Source organism: Pezoporus wallicus, unplaced genomic scaffold (genome assembly GCF_028554395.1).
Source record: "Pezoporus wallicus isolate ANWC-B61680 ecotype Strahan unplaced genomic scaffold, APGP_CSIRO_Pwel_v1 contig_8542, whole genome shotgun sequence".
NCBI lineage: Eukaryota > Metazoa > Chordata > Aves > Psittaciformes > Psittacidae > Pezoporus > Pezoporus wallicus.
In genome coordinates, this window is record NW_026640148.1 from 1,829,872 (window position 1) to 1,854,396 (window position 24,525).

General features: G+C 42.9%; 1 protein-coding gene across 1 annotated transcript in view; it reads left to right on the forward strand.

Annotated features, from left to right (window-relative positions):
• The window catches only part of EEFSEC (eukaryotic elongation factor, selenocysteine-tRNA specific), a 101,675-nt gene that overhangs the window by 15,182 nt on the left and 61,968 nt on the right, over nucleotides 1–24,525 (forward strand). Inside the window, exons 2-4 of the mRNA XM_057417555.1 lie at nucleotides 15,541–15,748; nucleotides 16,781–16,877; nucleotides 19,111–19,275. Of these exons, the coding sequence (XP_057273538.1) occupies nucleotides 15,541–15,748; nucleotides 16,781–16,877; nucleotides 19,111–19,275 (470 nt within the window). The remainder of the gene's footprint in view (nucleotides 1–15,540; nucleotides 15,749–16,780; nucleotides 16,878–19,110; nucleotides 19,276–24,525) is intronic.

Below are 24,525 nucleotides of genomic sequence, written 5' to 3' on the forward strand. Positions count from 1 at the left end.
CATTATGCTGGGGAGCAACTAAATGTAGCCTGTGAGCTTTCTGGAGCCAGGGCCCTTGCTCTGTGTTCATCTGAAGTGCTGTGCACACCTGTGGCTTCGTAGCAGTGACAACTCGGAGCCTGCTTGGGTGAGCTGTGTCTGTTTGGCCTTGTGGGAATGAGCTCGAAGGGAGCTTGTGGAGTGAAGGTCCAAGCCAGGGCAAGCTTGCACCACATCTGTGTGTGCTCCTTAGTTGGTTGCAAACTTAATTCATACAAGTATCTTTTTAAATAGTAAAGTAAATAATTCAAAGCATTTGAAATTTTTTTAAGCTAATATTCTGCCAGTGAAATGTGGAATATCTGTGTACAGCACTTACTCTGCTGCCAAACGTTGTTGTAAGATCATCTGTTTATAAATGATGATGCCTTCACTTTTTACCTTCTCGCCTATTGGTACCTTTGAAAACATTTACTCAAGCATTGCTACTGCCACTTCTCTCTGTGTGGTTATAGATCATTAAATCCCAGCCCCTCTTAATGCAGTATAAACTCTAATCTTGACAAGTATTGTGTCTAGTTTTATTTAGTAATTGAACTCTGCACTGCTTTCCTCCTTTAGAGTGCGCATCACCTTTTATAGTGGAGTTTTATTAGTTCTATGGAGAGTGTATTAATGTGAAACACAAATACCATACGACCTGTAGTATCTGGAGTGCTTTGTCATGACAGTGGATCCATCCTGGTACAGTCTGTTTTGTTCTGAAGTACTGGGATGTGGGATTTACATGACTGTTACCCCTTGGGGCTGCTCTGCAGTGAGGTGTGGATGTGGTGCAATCCCCGTCAGCAGAAAAGCAAATTAAAGGAAATACATTGTCAAAAGCCTGTCTGTTGGCCTGGCAGAAAGCATGAAATGGGACCGTACGCTCCGTAGTGGCTTCCTGGGAGAGGATTCTCTGACACAATGTTGATGTGATTCAGCGGAGCCACCACCTCTGCAGGATGCCGCTTGTTGTCATGGTGTGATACTCAATGGTTAGACAGGGCCTGATGTCTGCTGTGGACTGAAGGCGAGAGAACTGACTGCAAAATTACTCTCTATCAGAATTTGAGTGGTGACTCTGAAAGAGAAGTTACAGCCTTTGTGAATGCTGAAAACTCCCTTGAAGTGAACTGAGAACCAACTAATAGATCACTGCTTTCGTTATGGCTTCAAGTGGTAAGTTTGCAGTGGTTGTGCATGTTAAGAAGTTTCCTTGGTAGTGCACTGTTAACTCTTAAAACCTCAGCAAGAACGATTTAGCGGCAGCGTTATCTCTTCAGCTACTCTTCACCTGAAACGCATAGGTTAACAAGGCACCCAGTGCTCGGCACTGCAGCAGGGCAGGTTAACTGACTGCTGCCTACACCGTGTCCAGAAAAACTTGTTTTCCAAAATATTCCTGCTTATTTTGGCTCTGATTATTTGGGCACAGTGCAGGGAGTGAAAGTATCCCATTTCCCAGAGCCGGCATCCTTCGTTTAATTGCTTGGCATTGATTTGTTGTAGAGATTTCTTTCTTTCCATGTGCTGTACTGCTATTGCTGTGTGGTGATGCAGGTGCTTGAAAGAAAACTGGGCATGGAAACTGAGATAGTTTGCAGGGTGTCAGCAGAAATAATAGCGCATCAGTTTCCTGTGGTTCTGTTACAGAAATCAAGAGTCTTGCATCAAAACCAGGGCTCCCCATGCACCAAAGTACAGAAGGTTCTTAAACTAAGTGACCTGAGGCAGTCCGTCATTTTTAGCTTCCCACTAGATATTGGTAGCTCTTAATCATTCTAGATGGGTCTGCTTGACAGAGAAGTAGAGCTCTAGTTGAAAGTGTGAGATGTGTAGGGCTTTGAGCTGAAAGAGGCATGTTTGTCACTGTTGTAGTGGTTTCTTTCTTTGTTCCTTATTCTTCCTCCTCTGTTTGATTGTTAATGGCAGTGAGATTTGCCCTTCCTTGACTGACACTCTCACACTCTATCCATAGCATTCTGTCAGCGCAGGTGATAACCAAGCGTTTCTGAGCTCTACAGCCTTGATGCCATTCCACGTTTCCTTCTGGGCAAGCTGTCATGGCTCCTGGTCAAAGCTGGGGTTCCCTGTGAGAACAACTCCTTGACCCTTTGTACTTTGTACAGTATCCGCCTGGCAGGCGGACTCTGGAGCCGGTGTCTGGAATGCGTGTCTAATGCCTTCCACTCGGACCTCAGTCCCATTCCATAATGTTAGCTTTAATTGGCTGCTTTTAAACTTTCATGTACAATTTGGTTGTACACAGTGAATTACCACCCTCTGCGCCTTTTCCTGAGAGCAAGAAACTAGAACCCAGACTGTGCTTTCTCTTGCTGCCTTTCACTGTTGCTCTTGAGCTCTTTTAGAGACAGCACTGGTCCTACCAGTGTGCTTCTGTCAGAGGATAGAAACTAGCGTGTTTTTCTCCTGTGATGTCCCAGAGATGTACCTTTAAACATTGCTTTGTATTTTTGGGCTGACTTCTGCATTGGAAAGATTAACAAGAATTAGTATTTCTTGTCCAGTTTAGTAACTGTCACCTAACTCTGAGCGTGGCTTGATATATCCAGCGGGTCCTCCAAGAGCGTTTTGGGTTTTTCATGTATTTTAATTTACTTGTTTGTGCATATGAGACCGTCTGGACAGAAGCAGTTGTATAATGAGGTTTGTCTTTGCGATGTAAGAATGCCTTTGTTGGAGCTTCTGAATTGTCAGAAGGTATGGTACGGGCAGAATGATGGTCTCTGGTGTTCACAGGTTTCATCTAGGCTTGACTATTTAATCAGAGCATCGGCAGAAGCTGTTTTTGAGGAAGGGTTAGTTTAGTTCCATGAGGAAAAGTAAGTTGGCTGTGCCGTGTACAAAACAAATGGTGCAGCTCAGGCCAGTGATGAGTCTCTGTTCGTACTTGGTATGAGACAGTAAAACAAAGCCTGCCTTTATCCTCCGCACCGCTGCTCAGCTCATGTTTCGGCTTTTCCTTTCCCCTCCCTCTCTGACATGAGCTCTGTCTGTCTTTCCTTTGCTAAGCAGACAGCAGCTCTCCACACTAGTTTTAATCTCCACAAGGTGCCCGGTGGCTGATGATGCAAACGTGTTGCATCCACAAAGAGGGCTGCTGGCTGAGCATTCCAAGTGGGATGGTTTTGGTCCAGGAGCAGTGCGTTGTGGCCACTGGTGCCTTGCTCCGCAGTGGGGCTGCTTTGGGCTGGAGGCTGCATTTCACTGCCTCCTGTTCTGTGCCTCCCTCTTCCCCAAGATGTTGTGGCTGGGAGCCTCATGGCTTGAGATGAAAGAGCCTGTTGTCTTGTTGAATTATCTCCTCCCTGTCTATGGTTAAAGCAAAGCTGGCAGGTAAAAAAGCTACAGTAAAACAAAAGCTCCGTTATAGTAATGTCTTAGGCTAGATTAGAGTGAAACTGAAAGCACGAGCTAATGTTGTTTTACGTTTTTAGATTGCTTGTTTACCTGTTTACATTGGCGCTTGGCAATGGAACTGGACTCGTGTTCAACTTCAGATGGGTTCGTGGGCACCCACAGAAATCTGTTCACTGAACTAAATCATGATAAGTATTTCCCCTTTTAAGAAATGCTTAGGATTTATCCCCCCACCCTTTTAGATTAAAAATTGTGAATTAAAAATATGAAATCTTAAAATAATACCCATTTTAATCATGGATATTGAGTTGCCAGAAGCATCTGCTACTCTTAGGCTTTTTTGGGAGAGAAACTGTTTTGAAAACTAAACCCAACCATTTTCAGTCTTTCAGTACTCTAGTATTAAAGCTAATGACTTCAGTGACTGAAGTGCACGGAACTCGTCACCCTTTCGGTTTGCTGAAAGTATAGCTGATGCTTTTTAAAACGGATTTAAGAACTTCCTCATGGCAGCTAAACTTCTTGAATCCCCATAAAAATCTGTTTAGCTCCCATAGTTTAGCCTTGCAGCACTGGTTTTATTGTCCAAAAAAGCCCTAGCAGAAATTGATTTATAAGCAAGCTGTTCCATAGCTGTGCCTGTGGGTTGGGTCGGATGTTCCTGTTGTAGCCTGTCTTCCTTCACAGCATAAAGCTTTCGGGCATCTCCTTCATCGTGTCCATTAGGGTCTTACAATCGGGTACTTCTAGTCCCTGACTCTTCCCGAGTTTAATAACATAAAGGCAAGGTGGGGTCATTTGTTGATCTCTACCTGAATGCACCATTAACCATTACAAGAGGGGAAATTAGGGCTTGGGTTTGGTGTCCTTTTTTTTCCCTCCCCTCTTTCCTTTTTATCCATCTTATTTCTGATGCAAAGGCAGTTCTGTCGCCAGCCAGTCCCGCGTGCGGAGCCGCTCCCCCCCACCACAAAACAATGAGCACATTCAGGCACAACTCGTGTTTTCAGTTATTAAAAAACGGAGCCGTCTGTCTCTGCCTGTGACTTTAATCTTTAAGCCTTTATTCCCTGTACCCCCACCCCCTCTTTCTTTCCCCAACCTTTTGTTTGTGAAGTGCAGAGCTACAGGATATGTGGGCCTGGAGTTTCTGAGTGTATTGTACATTCCCCTGGCAATTACAGATGTTTATAACCCTGACTGATGTTATTTCAGTATTGTGGAGGGTGAAGAGAAAACTGAAGAATGCTTTTTTTCTTTGCCCCTAGCAGTCTAGTTTTTCTTTCTTTGCGGGGGGGACCCAAGAAAATAACCCCAACCCCCAAAACCTCTCAATTTTTTTTCCTTTAAAAAGCATCTTTTCAGCATCCTCCGATAGAACAAATCTGAGATCCGGGCACGAATCTTCCTATAGCCTACCATAACTCTTCTGTTGCATGTAAAAAATGTCATAGTACTGGATTTTAGTACAAGCCAGGCTCCTTGGTGTGGGATCTGTGACCTTTGGATGCTTTATTTCAAAGCCAGAGGCAAGGTAGCTCAAGGCTTGACATGCTTAAAGGGTAGAATCAGGTGAATCTATTTCCAGCTTTGAGTGGAAACAGGGTTTTCTTTATTGTAGGATGATTTAGAATCTGGTGGATTGGAGATTTACTTTTGGACTGGTGATGTGCAGAATTGCTCAAGAAATATTTTCTTCCTTAGGCTCATAGAAATATGCTCTTGATTTGTGCCGAGTTTAAAGTTAGATTCTTGATGGTGTTTCTTGAGCCATCTAAAGCTGCAGGTGCACTAGAGAATGGACGTCCTTGAACTGGCAGAGGTGGAGAGAAGAGAATCTAGGAGCGAATCTTCGATTGAGGTGTTAGTTGGTGTGGGTTTGGGGATCCCTGTGTGTTTTGTGATGTTCAGGGTAGTTGAATTTAGGTAGCGGAAAGCTTAACGGAGTTGCAGATTTCAAGGTAGCTTGGCACTACTCTAAGGTACAGCTTCCATAGCTACTCTTGTTCTCTGACTGCATGCAGACTGCTGTTTAGAGGTGGTGTGCATTTGGAGTTGTGTGTCTAAATGCATGTTCAGGTCTGGCTGTGGCTGGTGTGATGGTGGTTGTTATGACTGCTGCATGAACCTTTTTGTTAGATTGATCAGTCAAAGATATGGCAGAAGAATGAAGAAGAATTTACAGTAAGATACCTTTGGCCAGGCAGGACTTTAAGAAGCTAACACAAAAAATAGCAATAAAAAAAGAGGTCTTGCTGTCATCTAATGTTAAACTGATCAAATATTCTTAAATTCTAACATGTTCCAAGATGTTCATAATTGAGTAATTCTCCTGAGCATGCAGAAGGAGGCAGTAGATGCTCTGTAGTAACAATTCTTCTGCCTTTTGGGAGGGGGAAGATACCCAACTAGTTGGTCATTCAGCACAGCATGGTTTTTATGTCCTGAGCCAATCAAGTGCTCCAGTTGTGTGTTGCTTGCGTCAGGGTTTCCGAGATGTGCCGTTTCTCTCTGCATTAGAACATGGGCAGGGATGTGATCAGACCTTGGATGTGCGTATGTAACAATATCATCTTGGAAGAATTTCAGCAGAACTTGAAACGTTGATGAGCCGTGTGTGAAGCAGCACTGAAAGAGAACAGGATTTAAAGGAGCTTTGTAGTTCTTGTTTGGTGTCTTTCCTCCCTGCTGCTCCTTGGAGTCTAGTACTTGATGTTAATAGTGTCTTCACATGCATGCAGAAGTAGGAACACGTCCATTAGGAAACATTTTAGTTGTGCTGTTCCTGGAAAGCAGCCTGTGGAGTTGTCTGGAAAGCTAACACAGAAGCTGGTTTGAAGGAGAAGGGGTGTGTGTAGATGCTGTTTGCCTGTTTAGGTACTGCTCTCCCTGAAACAACCTTGGAGACTATCAAGTTATTCCAGTCATCTTTAATGCACTGCTTTTGTCTCTCTGGTACAGACCTGGCTTTGTAGGACTGTAAATATGTTTATAGGACTTTGTAGGGCTCGCTTTTTCATAGTGATAAGCCTTTAAATGTATAGCCTACTGTAGGCTGAAGCTTTGTGTTCCTGCTTCCTGTAAGGAAGTAACAGGAATTTCCATGCCTGTTAGTACCACAGAGGCTCTCGCTCACTATTTATGTCAGCACTCGGGTGCAACATTCCTGAGGCTGGGAATAGTGTCTCTCTGCCTGATGTGAAGTGCGGCTTCAGAGGTGGAGCAGAAGACTCCAGGTGTGTGGCAGAACTGGGGATGGGCTCATGTCCTCATTCATGCAGGTTCAGTGCTGCTTTAGTTCTTTGGATGCTTGACTCGTTTTGTGCTGCTTTAGCCACCGTTTGCTCTTTCTGGTCTTGGAAATGGCTTCAAAGATAATGTCTGTCTGCACTCTGAGGTGGAGAGGGAGGGTGGTCATAGTTTTTGTAACATAATTAGCATTATCACATGTAAATAGTGTTTTGTCTTTGAAACTTGGTGGCAGGCATTGTAGAGAGCTGATACGAGCCAAGACTATAAAAAGGTTTGTGCTGGGGTTTATCGTGTTTCTCCTGACCTGTTTGCTTTTCGGTGTTTGTTCTAAAGACTTTATGGACCTTCAGGGACCATTTATGGTCACTGTGTAAGGCCCAAGAGTAACGTTATGTTTAATACTTCAGAGCAGTGCAAAACCACACGTGACCTTGATACAAAAGCAAAACAGCTCTGAGAAGCCTGGCGCTTGAATTAGTCGCTCATTGGGCCATAGGAGAGCTTACTGGGACCTTGAGCACACGCTATCAGCTGAAGAGGTCAAAGCGGGGTATCCATCTTTTGTTTAGCACCTTTCTTTTCCCTGAAGCACAAACACAGAGTGTTGATTTACTGTACAGCTCACTGCCACGCCGTTGCAGAAACCTTGTTTTATGGACTCCACTCTCTACAGAAGGAACAGGGCACTTTATTGTGAACCTCTAAGTCTGGGTCTGATAGGAATCAGTAGAGTTACAGGTGCTATTTCCCCGTGTCATTTGTGACCCTAGAAACCTGACGTGGCTTTTTCCTGTTGGTGTTTTATAGCCTGGGTGCCAAATTATGGAACGGAACCTTTTCATGCGAGGTGCAGGACAGGCATATAGTACAAAAATAAGAAGGTTACAACCCAAACAGGATCAGCCCCGTGGGTTTCTTCTTTGCTTTTTGCTTTCATGTGTATGAAATAACCATTTTTTTCTTGCTATATGCCATTGTCCTCCAGAGATGATGAGCAGCGTAATGATGTTCAGTCTAAAACACTGGGTAACTTTTAGGCTAGTTTTGTACAGTATGCTCAGTATTTAACGTTCCAGCTTTACTGGTGTCTGCATTTGCATACAGCTATGTGTGAATGACACTTTAAAAAGTTAATGTTTGCTAACTAATGCACAATTTATGCACTTTGGACTTGAAGCCAAGGCAGAAATCAATGCAGCTGAAATACCATGGCGCTGTGCAGTTCAGCAAATGCGGACTTTTTTTGTAGCAGTCATCTGTGTCTACTCAAAGTGACGGTTGCTTTTCAAGATAGGTAGGCTTTTTAAACCCTACCACAGTCAGTGTTTCCATCCTTAAAATAAGTAGAGGTCTCTTTTGGACTCTGTCCAGTTCGTGCCTTGTCAGTGTGCAAATACAGATCAGGTAATAGGTAGTATTACAGGAAAGGGCTTGGATGCATGTGACAGAAGGATGTCTTCTCTCATGTGATGCTTTACCTCCTTTTTTCACCTGTGCTGTGTATTACAAGGCAGGGTTTTTTACCCTGTGCCTCCCTGTCTGCAGGAAAATATTATTTATGGTGGTTTTCTGCTTTTCTTCAGGAATATTTTGAGGAAGAGGAATTGAAATGCCAGACCCTAGTAGTTACTCATCTCATTTGTTATGTCATCTTTAAAAGCAGTCAATGTGAACATTTCAGAGGCTCAAAGCAAGAATGAAGTGTCTCTTGGTTTAAGTTTCATCCCGATGCCTCTTACACAGGATAGACCCAGAAATGTATTACAAAGGATAAAACTTCATCCAGTTGGTTGTAGCTTTGAAAATCTTAATTGTGGCAATGTCAAATCTGTGTTTTCGTTTGCCTGGAGCCAGATGGTGTCAGCAGCGCTGAGTTTGGGGTTGCTGTGTGATTTACAGTTTCATAATTGATTGTGCTCTTAGATGTTTTATTTCCCTTCTCGCTCAGCTTCGTGTGTGCTTGTCATTGCATGCTGATAACATGGATTTTTCTTTGTAAATGAAGTTGTATGTGAAGAATGCAGCTGCATTTGTCTTGTTTCCTGGTTTTGAGGCTGCTTTACCTTCCAGGTTCCTTTTTCAGAAAGTGATTAGATCTGAATGCAGGATTTCATTTCAGTATTGCATCACATACACAGTGTAATACTTTACCTGTTCGGACTGCTTCTAAACATAAACCAGCTTTGCACTGAACACCATATAATGACTATGTCTTTTCATAACTTTCTAAAGTAATAGTACTAGTATTTGTATAAATGCATTTGTACTTACTGAGTGTCTTCCAACACTTCCTGACAGTACGTGGACTGTTTATTCAGCTTTGAGTGAAGACTGAGGCAGTGTTTCTCACTTCATGCTTCTGGTTCTAGTCTCTGAAAAAGTATTGTTTAATTTGTAGCAAGAATAAAACACTTGGAGAGGGGGGCATAACGGACTTTACAGTAACTGGCCTACATGCAGAGTTGTCCTACCCAAAGCTTGCCTACCCATAATAATGGATTACTTAAGCCTAAGATCACCAGGTGTCCTGGAAAATGCACATGGGCAGGTCTTGTTCTATGATCTTGTGGGTTTTAAGTGTTTTCCCTCTTATAGCACTATCTCCTCATAAAATAGGTTAGGTTGGAAGCAACCTCTGGTTTTACCCTATGAAGGGTCATCTCTTCTTTCCTCAGTAAGCTGTCCATTGAATGTAAGATTGTTCCTGTGTGCAATATCACGATGCATCAGCATATAGTAATAAACTTGTGAAAGATATGCCTTAGTCTGTCTTAGTGTGACCTTCATGGAGGCTTTATAAGCTCTGTTCATGCTACTTCAGCATGGCCAATTGAGGTTATTGACATACTCTGATCATTATTGGCATTTCCTCTCTTCAAAGAGCGCAGACTTGTTTCTGACATGTAGTTAGAACATATTCCAAGTTCCTTGGAGGGCTTGTCAAAGGAGAGGATAGAAGCTTTCATTGCCTGTAGCCTCTTCAGGATGATACTGCACAGTGTTCCGTCTGGGTATAAAGTACTCCAGTTGGATTCTTGCATGAAGTCTTTTGCAAAAGAACTCTCTTATTCCTTATTAGCAATTATCTCTTTCTATCATTTAGAGTTTGTAGTTGAATACACGTAACTGTAAGGACGGGTTATTTCACATACAAGAAATGGACTCCTCTGAATTGCGTCCTTATGGTCATCCTGCTTTCTCTTTGTAGCAGTCAGTTTAGGAAAGACCTTAGTAGCTGGTTTTGATTTGAAGGGAATTTGTGCAACCAGCGGTTTCTTTATAGTTCCAACATCAAATGTAATATGGATAATTCTAAGCTTTACTGTGCATTCAGAAAGAAGTGTGTGGCCAGTCTGGCTCTTGCTATCAGAGGTGTTCCCAACTATCCAGAGCCTGAAGCTGCTCGGCTCCCTATGTGCTTACAGCCACTGCAGTCTTCAGGAGTGGTGCCTGGGAATGGTGGTGGGATGCTTGAAGTCTGCGAGTTCCTGTTCTTTTCAAAGTGTTTCCTAATGAAAGTTGTGGTATCAGTTTTGATCCCTGATTTGCATTGCTCTGTAAAGGGCTTCTTCATGTGTAATTCATGCGCTCCAGTTGAGCGCACGGCTCTTTCCCCTCACAGCTCTTATTTCTGCTTCAATTCGGGGGAATTTCCTATCCCATAAAACATCTTCCTTATTCATCACAATGCCTCCCCTAAGGTGCCTAGCAAAATCCTGCGTGCCTTGTAGCATCTCCCACAGTGTTACTGTGTATGAAAGCGGAGAATAATGTAGTTGTTACTGAATAAAGATCCTTAACAAAAAGGGGGTGTGTGGAAAGGGGAAGTTTCATACTCACGGCATGATATAGACAATATTTCCTGAGACAGGAGATAGAAACCTCAAAGAATTTGGGATAAAACATTGATTTTATTATTTTTGTGGAAGGGGGATCGGGGAGGCCGAAGTGCTGGAATAGTCAGGCTTTTTATGCTGCCTGCAGATGAAATTGATTAAACCCTAAAAACTCGCCTCAGTCCACCCGGTTTATTAATTGAAGAATTTCCTCTTCCCCAGAATGGGAAGTGCACATTAAAACCGAGCTTTGCCCCTGAGTAGCAATGATACTTGAGAACGGTGCATTTTCTACAATCCTATTTTCTCTTCTGCACTGGAGGAAATCCTAACATGGTAAAAAGCACATTGAAGAAAAAAGGCAAGGTATGTTTAAGGAAGTCCTCTTTCATTTCCTTGTAAAGCGTGAAATCAAATTATAGCCCATGGCCCACAATTACTTTATTTTTACATTTCAAATTCCATTTTCTGTTTCCTTTTGGTGCCTGTGAACAGGAATTGCACTGTTTGTGCAAAGTCAGCTGAAAAGATTACCTGAAGCAGGACAGGGCACAGTAGCTTAAAGAAGCCATGAGTCAAATCTGTGCCTGAGGTGGCACAAACCTCCCCTTGCCCACCCAGGGATGTGACCCGCACCTCTGTTCTTTCTTTCACTAGCCCAGTTTTACTGTTTGGAAGCCGGTTGGCTTTTTGTTGATGGATTCTGGTTACTCTAATACCCAGCTAAAATTGTGCTTGCCAAAATAGTAGTACTTGTAAACGCTGTAATGTCCTTGACCTACATTTACGTAGCAGCATGTTGGAGTAGATGATCTCCAAAGGTCCCTTCCAGCCCTAATGGTTCTGTGATTCTTTGACAAGAAGCCCGGAGAGGGGCTTTGGACAAGGACCTGTATGAACAGGGCAAGGGGAATGGCTTTACCCTGCCAGAGGGGAGATTGAGATGAGCTCTAGTGGAAGGTACCCCTGCCCTTGGCAGGGGTTGGAACTGAATGAGCTTTAAGGGCCTTTCCAACACAAACCAGTCTGATTCTATACATTTCTTGAAGAGAAGACAGTTGAGATGTTGTCTGTTCATTGCAAAGGCGTTGTGGTTCTCCTTTTCAGTAAGGGCGAGATTGTTAGTGCATGGACTTCATAACTGAATGGCTCTGCAGGTGGGTACAGTGCACATAAAACAGTAGTAATCTTTTAGAACTGTTGAAGTAATATGAGAGGCTGAAATGTTTTGGTTTTCTAGACCTAATAATACCCTCTTTAACTCGGTGTAAATGTTGGCTTTGCTGTGCAGCTCTAGCTGCACACAGCTCAGCCTGGGAGCTTGGGGGTGCGTATAGATGTGTAACTTACAAGCATGCAACAGGTTGCACAAACAGGAGGTGTTTTAAGCTCACGTACATATAGAACTGCAATGACTTCTGTGATGGAGGTGGGAGGAGAGTTCTTATTTAAGACCTAACATTCGGTTACACAATAAACATGGCAATTACGGTGCTTTACAGTTCTTAAACGTGCAGTCCACGGGTTGGTTTCTCACCTGGTGGTACCCTGTGAACGCTGGTGTAACAGATGGGTTTTATTAATTGTGTGCCTGTGTGTAAGGATGTGATGCAGTAGCACATAAACATTGCAAAGTTTGTCTACTTAAGCTTCATTGGGCAAAATCCAGTGTGCTTTGCTTGTATGAGCTGTGTGGAAATCAAAGCTGTGTGATGCTATGCAGCATGTTTCCAGGGAGTGAATCTGATGCAGGGGCTGAAGGTCTGCAGCCTTGGTGCCAGAAACTCTGGTTTGACTAAAGGTTTGAAGCTCTAATATGCTAAATAACACAAATGCAGAGCATGCAGTGAATTTCTCCTAAAGACCAAAAGTTCATCAAGGCCCACCTTTTCCAATGCATACTGTTCTTCTGTGTCATCTGTGGTTTCCAGTGTTTGGAGAGGAGCCGAGACGCTCCATCAGGAACACGAGAGCTGTGGATGATGTGGTCTATGTGGTATTGTTTTGCTCTTCTCTTTGAGAGATGGAGCTGATGGCCAGTTTAGGGAAACAGAGGTGTTGCCTTCTGTGCTTTTAGGACTTGTTGTAATCAAGGATGTCTCTGCTTCAACTGGTCCTATGGGAAAAGAGCAATCAATTACTTCCCTAAAGGCTGTTCGTAATCAGGTACTCCCCAAAATCCAGACCCAAGAGTGGGTTGGATGTGACTGTTCAAAGAGGGACTCGACTTTGTTTTTTCTCTTCCATGTGAGGGTACTTTTGTGCTGCTGCCCCACGTTTAGCTGGTGCTTCTTGCAGTCTCTTCTTTGCGCTGCTGTTGTGGACCTGGCTGGTATCCACATACTCTCTGCTCATGTGTTATCTGTCTGTTTGTTTTTCTTCACCAGGCTATCTACTTTACTTTGTGTTTTCACTGTGGTTTAGCTGCTTATCTTGCAATAGAATTCCCATCTTTCCCCACCCCTTTCTATTTTCTGATGACAACTGGTTTATTTAATTTGCCTTGGACAGGGCTGTATCTGAGCTGCGTGTCGTCACATGAAGGCTATTCTGATAGTTGATCTTTTCACTATTTTTTTCCAAGTGAAGTGAGAAATCACAGTTCAGGAGCATTTTTTATCTTTCTGAATGAATTTGAACATCTCTTTTGTAGATAAAACAGCAAGGAGAAGGTGACACCCATGTGTTTTTCTGTAGGTATTCAAATAATGTCCCCATAATTAAACTTTATCATTGGTTCTCGATGCCCTGCTTCAATGCAGGTAACATGGTTTTGATTGCTGTGCTTCTTTATGTGCAGACCTGTCCTTTGCATGTGTCTGCTTCATTCAGAGCTATTTCAAGTCATTTGCCTGCTTTTAGGGCTTGTGGAACACTCATCCCTTCCATATCATTCTTCTTAACTGTGCAGGCCCATATCCTGTCTCCTGTTTTATCATGGAATCCCAGACTGAGTTGGAAGGGACCTTAAAGCTCACCCAGCTCCAACCAACCCCTGCCATGGGCAGGGACCCCTTCCACTAGAGCAGCTTGCTCCAAGCCCCTGTGTCCAACCTGCCCTTGAACACTGCCAGGGATGGGGCAGCCACAGCTTCTCTGGGCACCCTGTGCCAGCGCCTCAGCACCCTCACAGGGAAGAGCTTCTGCCTAAGAGCTCATCTCAGTCTCCTCTCTGTTATCTAGGTGCATATTTTACAGATGTGTTTATTAATAATCAATTTGTCGTGATGGTTTGGTTTTAATTCTTCCCATTCATTTTAAGGGTGTCGCCTATGTAGCGAGAATTACTGTCTGGTGGATTTTAATGCAGGTTGTATGTGTTTAAAAACCCCACCTTTACGTAGTCACAGAAGTGTGTGCATCTGATGAAGTGTCCCACTTGAGTTGTTTTCATGCTGTTCCTTCCTCTTGCTTCCTGGCCTTCAGGTCTGTAGCATGTCTAAATCCTATAGGATCGTAGACTTTTGTAAGAGGAGCTTGAAGGTCCCTTCCAACCCGAACTATTCTATGACTCTGTAATCCCGATCCTTTTGTACAGCCCTGCTGGTGCTTGTGGTGCAACTTAAGCAAGCTGTAAATGAGCAAAATTCTTGAAACAATAAAAATTGGAATGTCTTTTAAAGATGTGAAGTTTATCTTGGAGAGAGATTTGCAATGATTGGTGAAAATCCTGAAAGAGCTTTGGAGATGTGATTATCCCACTAGTGCTCCAAAGGGTTTAACGTTCATTGTTGCAAGATGAAAGCTTTGGTAGGCTGAAAACAGTCATTTGTGGTCATAAATTCATAGTAGCTCCCACCCACTCTCCCAGCCGTGCACTCCAACCTCCGAACCGTTTCCTGTCTGGAGTTCATGGGAATTGCGAACAAGGGTAGCTGGTGTCGGAGCAATGGGGAAGGCTTAAACAAAAAGCAGGGGGAAGGTTGGAGAGGTCGGAGGAACAAGGAGCAGTTGTATTGATTTCTTGTTCTTCCGATCAAAAGCTGAAGGCAGATATTAAAAGTCCTTGAATTCAGAACGAGGCGTGATTTCTGGCTTCTGTATTCTTTCCAAATGTAGGTTTTGACGTGGGATTTCCTGGTAGTTCGGCTTAAACTTTGTTTTAGTCTGTTTAAGGTTTCTCAATGTTGAAATCTGTGCTGTACTTCCTGTACTCAGAGAATCCCAGTTACCTGGAGTGAGACAGGGAAATTCTGAATGTGTGGAAGGCCTGATGTTCATTAAAATCCATTGAAAGCTTCCTTGAAAACTAAGGTAAATCCATGAAACTCAGGTTGCTCCAGTCACAGGGTTAAGGGATTGTGACAACAGTGGTTTGAAAAACAAAATACGAATAATCCATGAGCTTGATGGGTTATTTCAGCCTGAAATTGTAGCGACTTGATCTTGAAGAGATTGAAGAATTGGATGTGTATGTGCCTATGTATGAGGTTATTTATTATGTAGTTATGTAGAGCTGACCTGGGAGTGAATGACAGTACAGTTGTTATAGTATAAATAGCAGGGTTTAAATTGTTTCTTCATCACAATTTATTTAGATGAACCTGCAGCTGGGGTTGGTCATCTTGTCTTCCCTTCCATCAAATCTTGGGCTCTGAAAGAAGCAAGGGTGTCATTGAGGATTGGATGTGATGTGCCATGTCCTTGGCTCTTACTGGGATTGCTTCAAGCATCCAGTTGTCTGCAGTGTTCTGTATGTTCCTTGGCTCTACCATATTGCTTAGCTTCTTAAATCATCTTCTTTGAAGCAAATGCTATGTGTGTGGTACTTTTTTTGCTTATTTTTTAGTTTTAAACACGGTGGTAACAACCTTAAAGTGTTGATATGGAGGAATAGGTAAACTCTCATATGCTTCCATATTTTTTTATGATCTGATAGTAACAGCTTAAGTTCCCAAGGTCTTATTTACAGATGCTCATACTTAGTCCAACTTGTATTTATATTGCTGGGTATTTCTTCACATCCTGACAGCTCTTATGGAAACTGTTTGAGAAAATGATCCTTAACCTTTTGATGCTGCCGCAATAGTGACTGTGACTTCTCTTCCAGGTGCGCAGATTATTGATCTGATGATGCTGGTGATCGATGTGACAAAAGGGATGCAGACGCAGTCAGCAGAGTGCTTGGTCATTGGGCAGATTGCGTGCCAGAAGATGGTGGTAGTTCTGAACAAAATAGATCTCCTTCCAGAGGGGAAGAGACAAAGTGCCATTGAGAAGATGACAAAGAAAATGCAGAAGACCTTGGAAAATACCAAGTAAGTTGCTGGTAATGTTAACAGTGAACTTGTGTATCAGGTATTTTTGTTATACATTCTGTTACATTTCCCTTCCAATGTGCTTCTAAACATGATTATCCAGCAAAGGTGATGAGTGGGAAGATTACCAGAAACTCGAATGCAGCCCTAGATTTGCATCCACAAATAACATTTAAAGAGAAGTAGTTTCCTGTAACAAAGCTCTTCAGTTTAAAGGGTTGTTTGGAGTTCAGATTGGCTAAAACGGGTGTAGAACATCCAGTTCTGGTTTGATTTTGGTTTGGTTTTGTTGGGTTTTAGTTTATGGGCTTGCAGCTTTGTTGTGAATTGCAAGTTGCTTTCTCTCCAGAGATAAGGAAGTGGTAGAGCTCTGCCTTAACTAGGGGTGAGAAATGCGATTGCCCCAAGTAGGGAGAGCAGAATGCTGGAAGGTTATAGCCTATAACATGGCTCTGGCTGGGATGGTGTTTGTCATTTCTGTTCAGGTAAGTTAATTGAAGTACATAATGAATGAAGGGCAGGGAGATTCGCAAGTGGAAGTGTTAGTGTTATGCAGTGAGAAGGTACAACATAGACATGGTATTTATTTGGTGGTTACACAAACTGGATCGCAGCTGCTGAGGTGTAGAAGCTGTTAGGTCATGTTTTGATTGAAGAATCAAAGGAATAGGTTTTGGTGTACAGAAAAAGAGTTTCAGTAGGACAAGAAAGCGAAGCTTAGTTGGATATGGCAGTTCCTGCTTTTTTATGATGGCATATTAAGGACTTGAGTAAAATTCATTGTAAGAGAAAAGCTAAACTGAGGCTTACTGAAGTACTGCTCTTCTCGGCACCTTTGAGACTTGTGTGTTTTGAGAACGTTGATTGCAGCAGTTTCTGACCTTTCTGCTGTCCTTGCAGTCTGCCTACAGCCTCAGGTACTCATCATGTGCTGCCTTGCATTTGGCTCCTGTTGTGAAGGCTATGACTCCAGCTCAGCTTACGATTGTTTTAATGACAGTTGAAAACAGCACTTGTCTTTCTCTCTTTCAGGTTCTGCGGATGCCCTATTGTTGCTGTTGCAGCAAAGCCCGGTGGACCAGAAGCTCCAGAGTCTGAGAATCCTCTAGGTGTTTCTGAATTAATCGAGGTACCTGCTCGAGAGCATCATAATAACACAAAATAGGCTTGAACTTTGCTTTCAGTCTTTTGAAGTGCACTGTATTAGTATGTAGAGCTGAGAAACTCATGCAGTAATGTCAGTTTTAAGGAACCTGATACTTTTAAGGAGTCGTTCCAGTGAATGGAGAGCCATAGAATAGTTTGGGTTGGGAGGCGCCTGCGAAACTCATCTAGTCCAAACCGCATGCAGTGAGCAGGGACATTTTCAACTAAATCCAGTTGAGAAGTTGAGGTTGATGCTCCAAAAGGCTTCAGTGCTTTTGAAGAGCTGTTTCTTAAGACATGGCTATTACACGTGTGGTGAAATTGGTTTTAAAGTTGTAAAGGATTGCAAAGCCTAATGAATAGAAAATAGCTTTAAAATTCTGCTAAATCCTTGGGAGGTGATTTATAATTGTACCACAGTTAAGAGAACAGTAAAGCTGTGAAGCTGGGAGTGAAAAAGTTACACATTGGGAACTGTCTCCTTCCTTTGGTGTGTATTATGACCCAGTGCTTAAGTGCATGGTGCTTTATCCCAAACAACCCTTACCTCATTCATTGCACAGGATGGCCAGAGCTCAGCTAGTGAGCAGGTAGCCCGTAGCTGGTTTGAATGCTCATTATTCTGTGTGGCCTCCTGTTTTCATTCAAATACTGCTCTGCATTCAAGAATGATTGATTTCCTCCTGGACTTTTCTTTGGCACACATCACTGTGGTCTTGAGCATTTGGCAAACAGTTGATTTACTTCCAAAAGACCTATAGGAAGTGTAGAGGTGACTTTAAGCCCTATTTAGATTGGGAAGCTGAGGCACGAAGGAGTTAATCCACTGAGTTTACTCATTTGATTTGTTAAATTTAAGGAAAGTAGGAACCCTTTTGGGACATGTTTGTGCCCAGATCATAGCACCTGCCAATTTTGATTGCAGTTGTGAGGGCCTGGCACTTCTCTTAAGCTTTAGGGTTTCTGTTTGGGCAGTCAGTATTACCTGTGGAAAGCTTAATTGTTTAAAGAATGCCAACATGTGGGAGTTCTGGCAGAAGCAGGTGTAGCTCCATCTTCCTGCCTTCATGCTGAAACTGTCTTTCTCTGTGATACTTTGCCTTGCTCACTGCATGCCTTGCACATCTGCAAAAGATGGAAAGCAAGACTAGAACTGGCAAGAACCAGGCTGCCCACGGCATAGAGAGGTGGAGATAGGGCAGGTCCTCAGTTCTGCCTTCATCTGATTCTGGGTACGTTTACAGGGATGTTAAAACCTTTGAAGGAAATGTCCATACTGCAGCTGTTTGTCAACTGAGACCTAGTATTAGAAGACCTGGCAAATGTGGTGTGAGCCATGGCATTGAGCTTCAAGCTGTCCTTTCTGTCCTTGATAAGAGACTCTCCATTGTTCTGCCATTACAAGCTGGGTTTAACCAGCAGTTTCTGACTTTAAAAGCAGACATTTCAAGGCAGTGCCAAGTTTATATGCTGATGTTAGAGCAGAGATCAAAAGCGATTTGAGATGGGGGTGAACCAGTTCCTCTGAAGCACTGCTGGGTACATGACTGTTTTCATAATTCAGCTCTGCTGTCTATGATGACAGGTTTTAAGAAACAGCATTTGTCAGCAAAGCAGAAATCCTAAACTTGGAGAATGTCTCTAGAAAATGGTGTGGCTGTGTTTCAGTGGTTTGGTCCTCCAAGAAGTGTTAACAGAAACTTGAAGGGGAAGCGGACTTTGAAAACTGAACCCAGTGTAATAGTTTGGCTGGGAGGGAGGCAGGGATGGGCTTTATGGAGCACTGATATCTGTACGCAAGTTAATTTTCACAAGAAGCTGAAGTAGCAAAAGGCACTGTAAAATTGTACTTTTGAGAGAGGAAAGAAAAGGGGGGGGCACACGATGCACTGGATATTTTCTTTTTGCTTTGCTGCAGTGTTTGTATTGAGTTTGGCAGTAACTTTATTGCCGCTGCAGTTTTGCTAACGAAGCGAAATGTGCAGCACCAAATCTTTGTAAGGCAGAAAATCGAAGTGTTCCTGCTGCTAAGTGTGAGTCTCCTCTGTGGCACACACTTAATTTGACATTGGTGCGTTCTAAGCTCATTGGGAGATGCCTGAAGTCAGTAAAACTGCAAGCTTGCTCCATCAATCATCCGCTTGCCTGCCTCTTGCTCCGTGGCTGTCATGGCTTTTCACCCAGGCATGGTGCTGCTTTTATCTGCTTTTTTTCAGGTCCTGAAGTCTCAGGCTTACCTGCCATCACGAGACCCCTCGGGACACTTCCTTATGGCAGTTGACCACTGCTTCTCTATCAAGGGTCAAGGCACAGTGATGACAGGGACTATTCTTTCTGGCTCTGTTAGCCTTGGTGACAATGTGGAGATTCCTGCCCTGAAGGTGAGTCTCTCATTTTCACTCCCCCCAGTTTTCTCGATAGAAAGAGACACTCAACAAAGAAGAGAGTGTTCTCTTCCAGTCTGAAATTGTTCAATCATTTAAAATTTCTTTGTACTCTCCTATAAGCTAGTTTATAATGGAAGAGACACAGAGATTCTTAAAGAAGGCAGCCAGGAAAGTTAGCTGCTCAGTTTTAGTTGAATGAATGCTGACCTAGATTAGCATGTTAGACTTTCAAATGCAAAAAGCAAGGTGGGCATGTTTCCAAGCTAGGTTGTGCCCCAGGACTGAACAAGGTTTGACTGAGGTTGCTTTCATTTGAGCCATGCTGCAGTGGGAAGGCTTACAGAAGGATCGGGGTAGGCTGCACACATCCTGGGATATGTGGAAGCGAAGGGAATGACACGAGGGCACAGAAATGCTTGATGCACATTCTCTTTGTTTGGGGCTTTAGTTGGTGTCAGCATGTTCTGCTGGGCTGCAGCAGCGATTTGCTGCCATTGGGCTTTGTGGAGAGCCTGTTGATGGCCTTTGGACTGCTTAACTGTTGTTACTGTTTTATTTCCTTAAAAATCTATCCATTCTTTAAAGGCAAACAAGGTGAATTTATGCTTGGAACAGCTGAGGCCTGTTTCACAGGTGCTGATTTGAGTTGCTCTGACTTTCCCCCCTTATTAATTGCCCCAAATGGGTCAAGAGCTGTAGAGCATTTTGCAGCTGCACTTCCAGGGGACACAGCCATTCTGAGAGGAGGCAGCTTTTTGGCTGACCAAGGCTGGATGGGACCCTTCTGGGGACTGTCAGAGTTGCCTTCAAGTCATGTTATCTAAGGAGCGTGTTCTTTCATTGGGTGAATGTGCTGCTTAGTGTGCAAACGAAGGACTTGGTGAGGCATTTTTATTCCACCTGAACTGTTTTGCTGATAACTGATTTTTTTGTCATCCTCTCCTGTGAGAGCTGTGGCCATCTAGTTTATATCATATTGTCCTTTGTGTGAAAGTGATTTGAGTGATGTGTATCCCATGTCTGCTTTCCCAGGGGAGTTCCTCACTGCCCATGCTCTCATTTGCATCCTGCAGCCCATTCTGGGAGCCATGCTTCTAATTCCTGCAGGGAAAATGCTTTGCTGGGACTGTAGCTCTGGTTTCAACCTCTCAAGCTTTGCCTTTGCCAGCATTCCTTCTCTTTTCTGTTGTGACCTGCTTGCTGCCCTGGGCCTGCCTGCGCAATGGGCTCAAGGAGGGAGGAGTAGGTAGGAGGACAAGGCTGGTGAGAGCTGGGTGATGATGGCTCCTGCCCAATGGGGCCTTGTGTGGCTCATTAACTGCTTGCCTTTTAGCGTAGCATTGGCCAGAGTTCTGTGGATTTGCCCTCTGGAGGAGGGGGTGGGACAGAGCAGAGTCATTATTGCTTGCTTAAAGAATGCGTAACTAGATGGTATCTGGAAAAGGCTGTTCAGCTCTTCATGTGTAGTCCAAGAATGTTTTGGAGAAATGTGTTTAGGAATTAGTCTGCTTCTTGAGAATGTGTGTGAAGGGGAAAATGACAAATGTGCAGTTAATAACTTGCATGTTTAGAAGGATGGTAGGGAAGATTTGAAGTGGGGCTTTAAAAGATGCTTCTTCCCAAGCGACGGGGGAACAGTGAAGTAAAAGGCAGGTTAGCAGGCACATGGGTCATTGACAACGAGAAGCCACTTGGCTTTTATGGCGTTAACAACTTCCCTCAAAGTTGTAGTTATTTCCAGTTGCTGTCAATGAATTCATCCTTGCACTGCCTTGTGTGAAACAGAAGATGTGCTTGGACCTCTGAGTGGTGATAGAGGCAGGCAGAGTTCTGCATTGTGCATTTTGCCATTAGCAGCTCGTGAATGTCCATGTCCATGGAAACCCAGGCACAGGGAAGGGAAGCAGCTTTTGGAAGTGTGTGTGTGTTGTACTTAGCCCCACTAGCATTGTTTGGAGCTGGGTTAGGATACCTATAAGAGGTCAAACCTTTCTCAGGCCTACAAGGTAACAGAGGAAGCACATTTCACAACACGTTGTGGTTTATGACTCTCTCTGACCTTCTTTTGCCCTGACCCTATGGTAACTGAGATTGACAGCTGGTGCCCACTGGGCATTTAGGGACATTACAAACCAGCTGCTTTTTTCATTTGAAGAACCCTCTCCCCAAATGAAGTGGCATCACCTCCCAGTTCTCCTAATGGACTTCGACATCTTTGACCGCTTGAACCTGCACAAAGGAGGGACACAGCAATTAAAAATAAACAGTGACATTCTCAAACGCCCGAGCTTGCTCTGATTGAGGCTGAGAGCACCAGCAGTGCACGGATTCCTTTATGCTCTTGCCTATGTAAATTGCCATCTGGGGTTGATTATCCATATAGCAAAAAGAAAAATTATATATATGTGTTTGGCAAAAAGCTTTGACAGAGCAAACAGTTCGCTATCCAATTGAGTTAGTGCTATTTGCTCCCTGGCACTTGAAATCCACCTTGAAGAGCATGAACCCAGGATTTCTGCAGCAAAAATGTCGTGTTGGCAGAATTCTGAATGTCCTTTAAGATTATTGCAGGGGTCTTTCAATCTCTACAGTCTTGCAGTTTATAAACTGTAACAACTCCTGACATTTCTGGTTTTGCTTTATAGAAGTTCCTGGAGTTTGAATAATCGATAGTTTTTTCAATATAGATCTGTTTTATTTTATGGATAGGTTTGGGGTAATCACTTCAAGATATTTAAATATATTTTGTTTAGGGAATTTAATGTATGTTTGTCCAATTCTAGTGCTGCTTTGTCTTTTTACGGCATACTTTAACTGAGACAGGAAAGTGTTGTTTTCAGTGGGGAAGAAGTGCCTTTCCTCTATCCAGGTGAAAAAGAAATTACAGCTTAAGAACATCAGCTACTTAAAAGGCAAAAAACCAGGCAAGAACCAGGAGTTTAGTTCTGAACACTGACTGTCTCAATCCTTGTGTGATGAATAGTGCAAAATGTTGTGTGGTCTATGGTCTCCCTTCTGCCCACTGTTAGTGATTCCAGTGTTGGATTGCAATTCGCAAGCACACTAGAACTGCTAGAGGATTGGGTAAACCAGGTAATATGTTAATATTCCTTTAGAGATGTTTTAGGGCACAGAAAATGTGCCAGGTTGGTTAATAGGAATCTTTCTCTGTCTAAAGAGTTGTGAAAGGTTGTAGAAGAGGTCAAGTCTGAATGGAATGAGGAGGCAGAGACAGATGTACACAGTAGTGGATATAAATCTGGTCACCCAGAAAGTGTTGACTCAGCATTGCCTTACCTGTGATCGAATGCTGTAGGTACGTGGCAGCCAAGTGCCCCGATCATTATTGGTTCTTCCTGGGCTTGTAAGAAGTAGAAACTTTCTTCTTGCTTTATATCCAAGCTCCTATCTATTCAACCCAAAGGAGGAGATGAGTATTTGTATTCTGTCCAAACTTCTGCATCCCTGAGGTTTGCAGTAGGCAACTGCCATCATTATTAACGTGGAATGTTTAAATCTCAGAAGTTGCAAGCGTGGTTAAGAAACGCTGCTCTTGTGCTTGGAGAGCAGTTATCCAGATATCCAGTAGCTGATATGCTTTCAAGAGGTCATCTGAGACATCAAATATGGAAAACGAGGGATACCTGCCCCTGTTTATCTAGTCAAGTCTCCTAGTAAATGAGTGTCAGTTTAAGCCAGTAGTGAATTCTGTCTTGGCAAGGGCCTATTTGCTGTCAGATTCTGTTGACTTTATGAACTTTTATAGAAGCCTCGTTTTGTAAGTGTGGTACTGAGAAAGCTTCCTGGCTTCATACACTTCCATGATATGAGAAGAGATTTCTGTTTTTAAAGCTTCTTTGTTGGCTAGGTAACCTCAGTCTGTTTTTTGGCAAGCATTCTGTACTTTTTATGGCTCATCCAACAAAAAGATCCTCTGGTGTCTGATAAATAACCTAAACAGTATTTACAAGACTATTTCCTTAAACCACCACAGCTATTAAAGTTGTAACAGAGAGATCATCTTTTGCCCATGTGAGTCCTTCAGCCTATCCCAAGACCCTTGATGAATGAGCTTTAGTATATATACATGTAGTAAGAACTAATGTCAGCATATTTAAGGACTCAGCAATCAGTTGCATGGTTAAGTCTTGTCAGAGAACATTTAAATCTCAGAAAACAAAATTGGTGAAATCTTAAATCAGTCCTTACCACTATGATTTGGAGTTCTTTGGCTCTCGTAGTACACCCCTTCCAAATGGCAGGGTATCTTGACTGGGTTTTGCACTTTTCTTTTTGGAAAAATAACATCTTAATAAGCCAATGCTGCTTGGATTTTTCTTGCCCAGTGCTGATAATAAAAGGTTTTCCAAATGCTGGGGCTCATCTGCTGCCTCACAATGTGTGAGAATTTTCTGTTCATTGAAATGAGGTGAAAAAGGGCACTTCAGGAAATCAGGTTGAAGGGAGAATCAATGAGATGTAACTGATAAAACCGTGAAAAGGCATTTTGTAATATGTGTTAAAATGTGATAACATACAAGAATCTTAGATCCTGAATCAGTAAATGAAGCATATACACATCATGTTGTATATGCAGTTTAATTCCGTGCAAGTATTAAACTGTTTCTTTAACTCTTTGCCACTTCTTAAGCAGGGCTTGTGTGTGTTGGAGATTTTCTCCTTTCCTAGAAAACATCAGTGAGAATCCTACGAGTTTTGCATCTGCTGTGGCACTTAAAAGCAGAACACGCAGGATTTGGCTGACACAGGCAAGTACTCTGCTTCCAACATCCAGGATGTTATCAGTTGTTTTGGAAGAACTAAACTCCTCAGCACAGTTCTTTGTGGTTAAGTAAAGGATTAAAGACCTGATCCAGTGCCCTTGGAATGAAATTTAGATCTGGCAGTAAGAACAGCTCAAATCTTTTTTGGCTTTGGTCTCTTGAGGGAATAAGAGCAGCAGATGCTGAGCTCTTTCTAAAGATCAGTTCCCTCATTTTCAGTGTATGGGGTTGTAGCTTTTTACTGCGTGGGCTGGGGTTTGTTTTGGTTTGTTTCTTTATTCCTGTTTTAGTTCACATCTTATAAAAAAAACCCAAACAAGCCAACACTGTGCCCTCTGAAATAAAACCCCAAAGAACAGGATCCAGTTTAATTTTGTTTTAAAAAGAAGAAAAATCCTGTTAACTTTAAAAAGGCTCCAGGAATAAAAACTCTCAGGAAGAGATTAGTATGCTGCTGTTC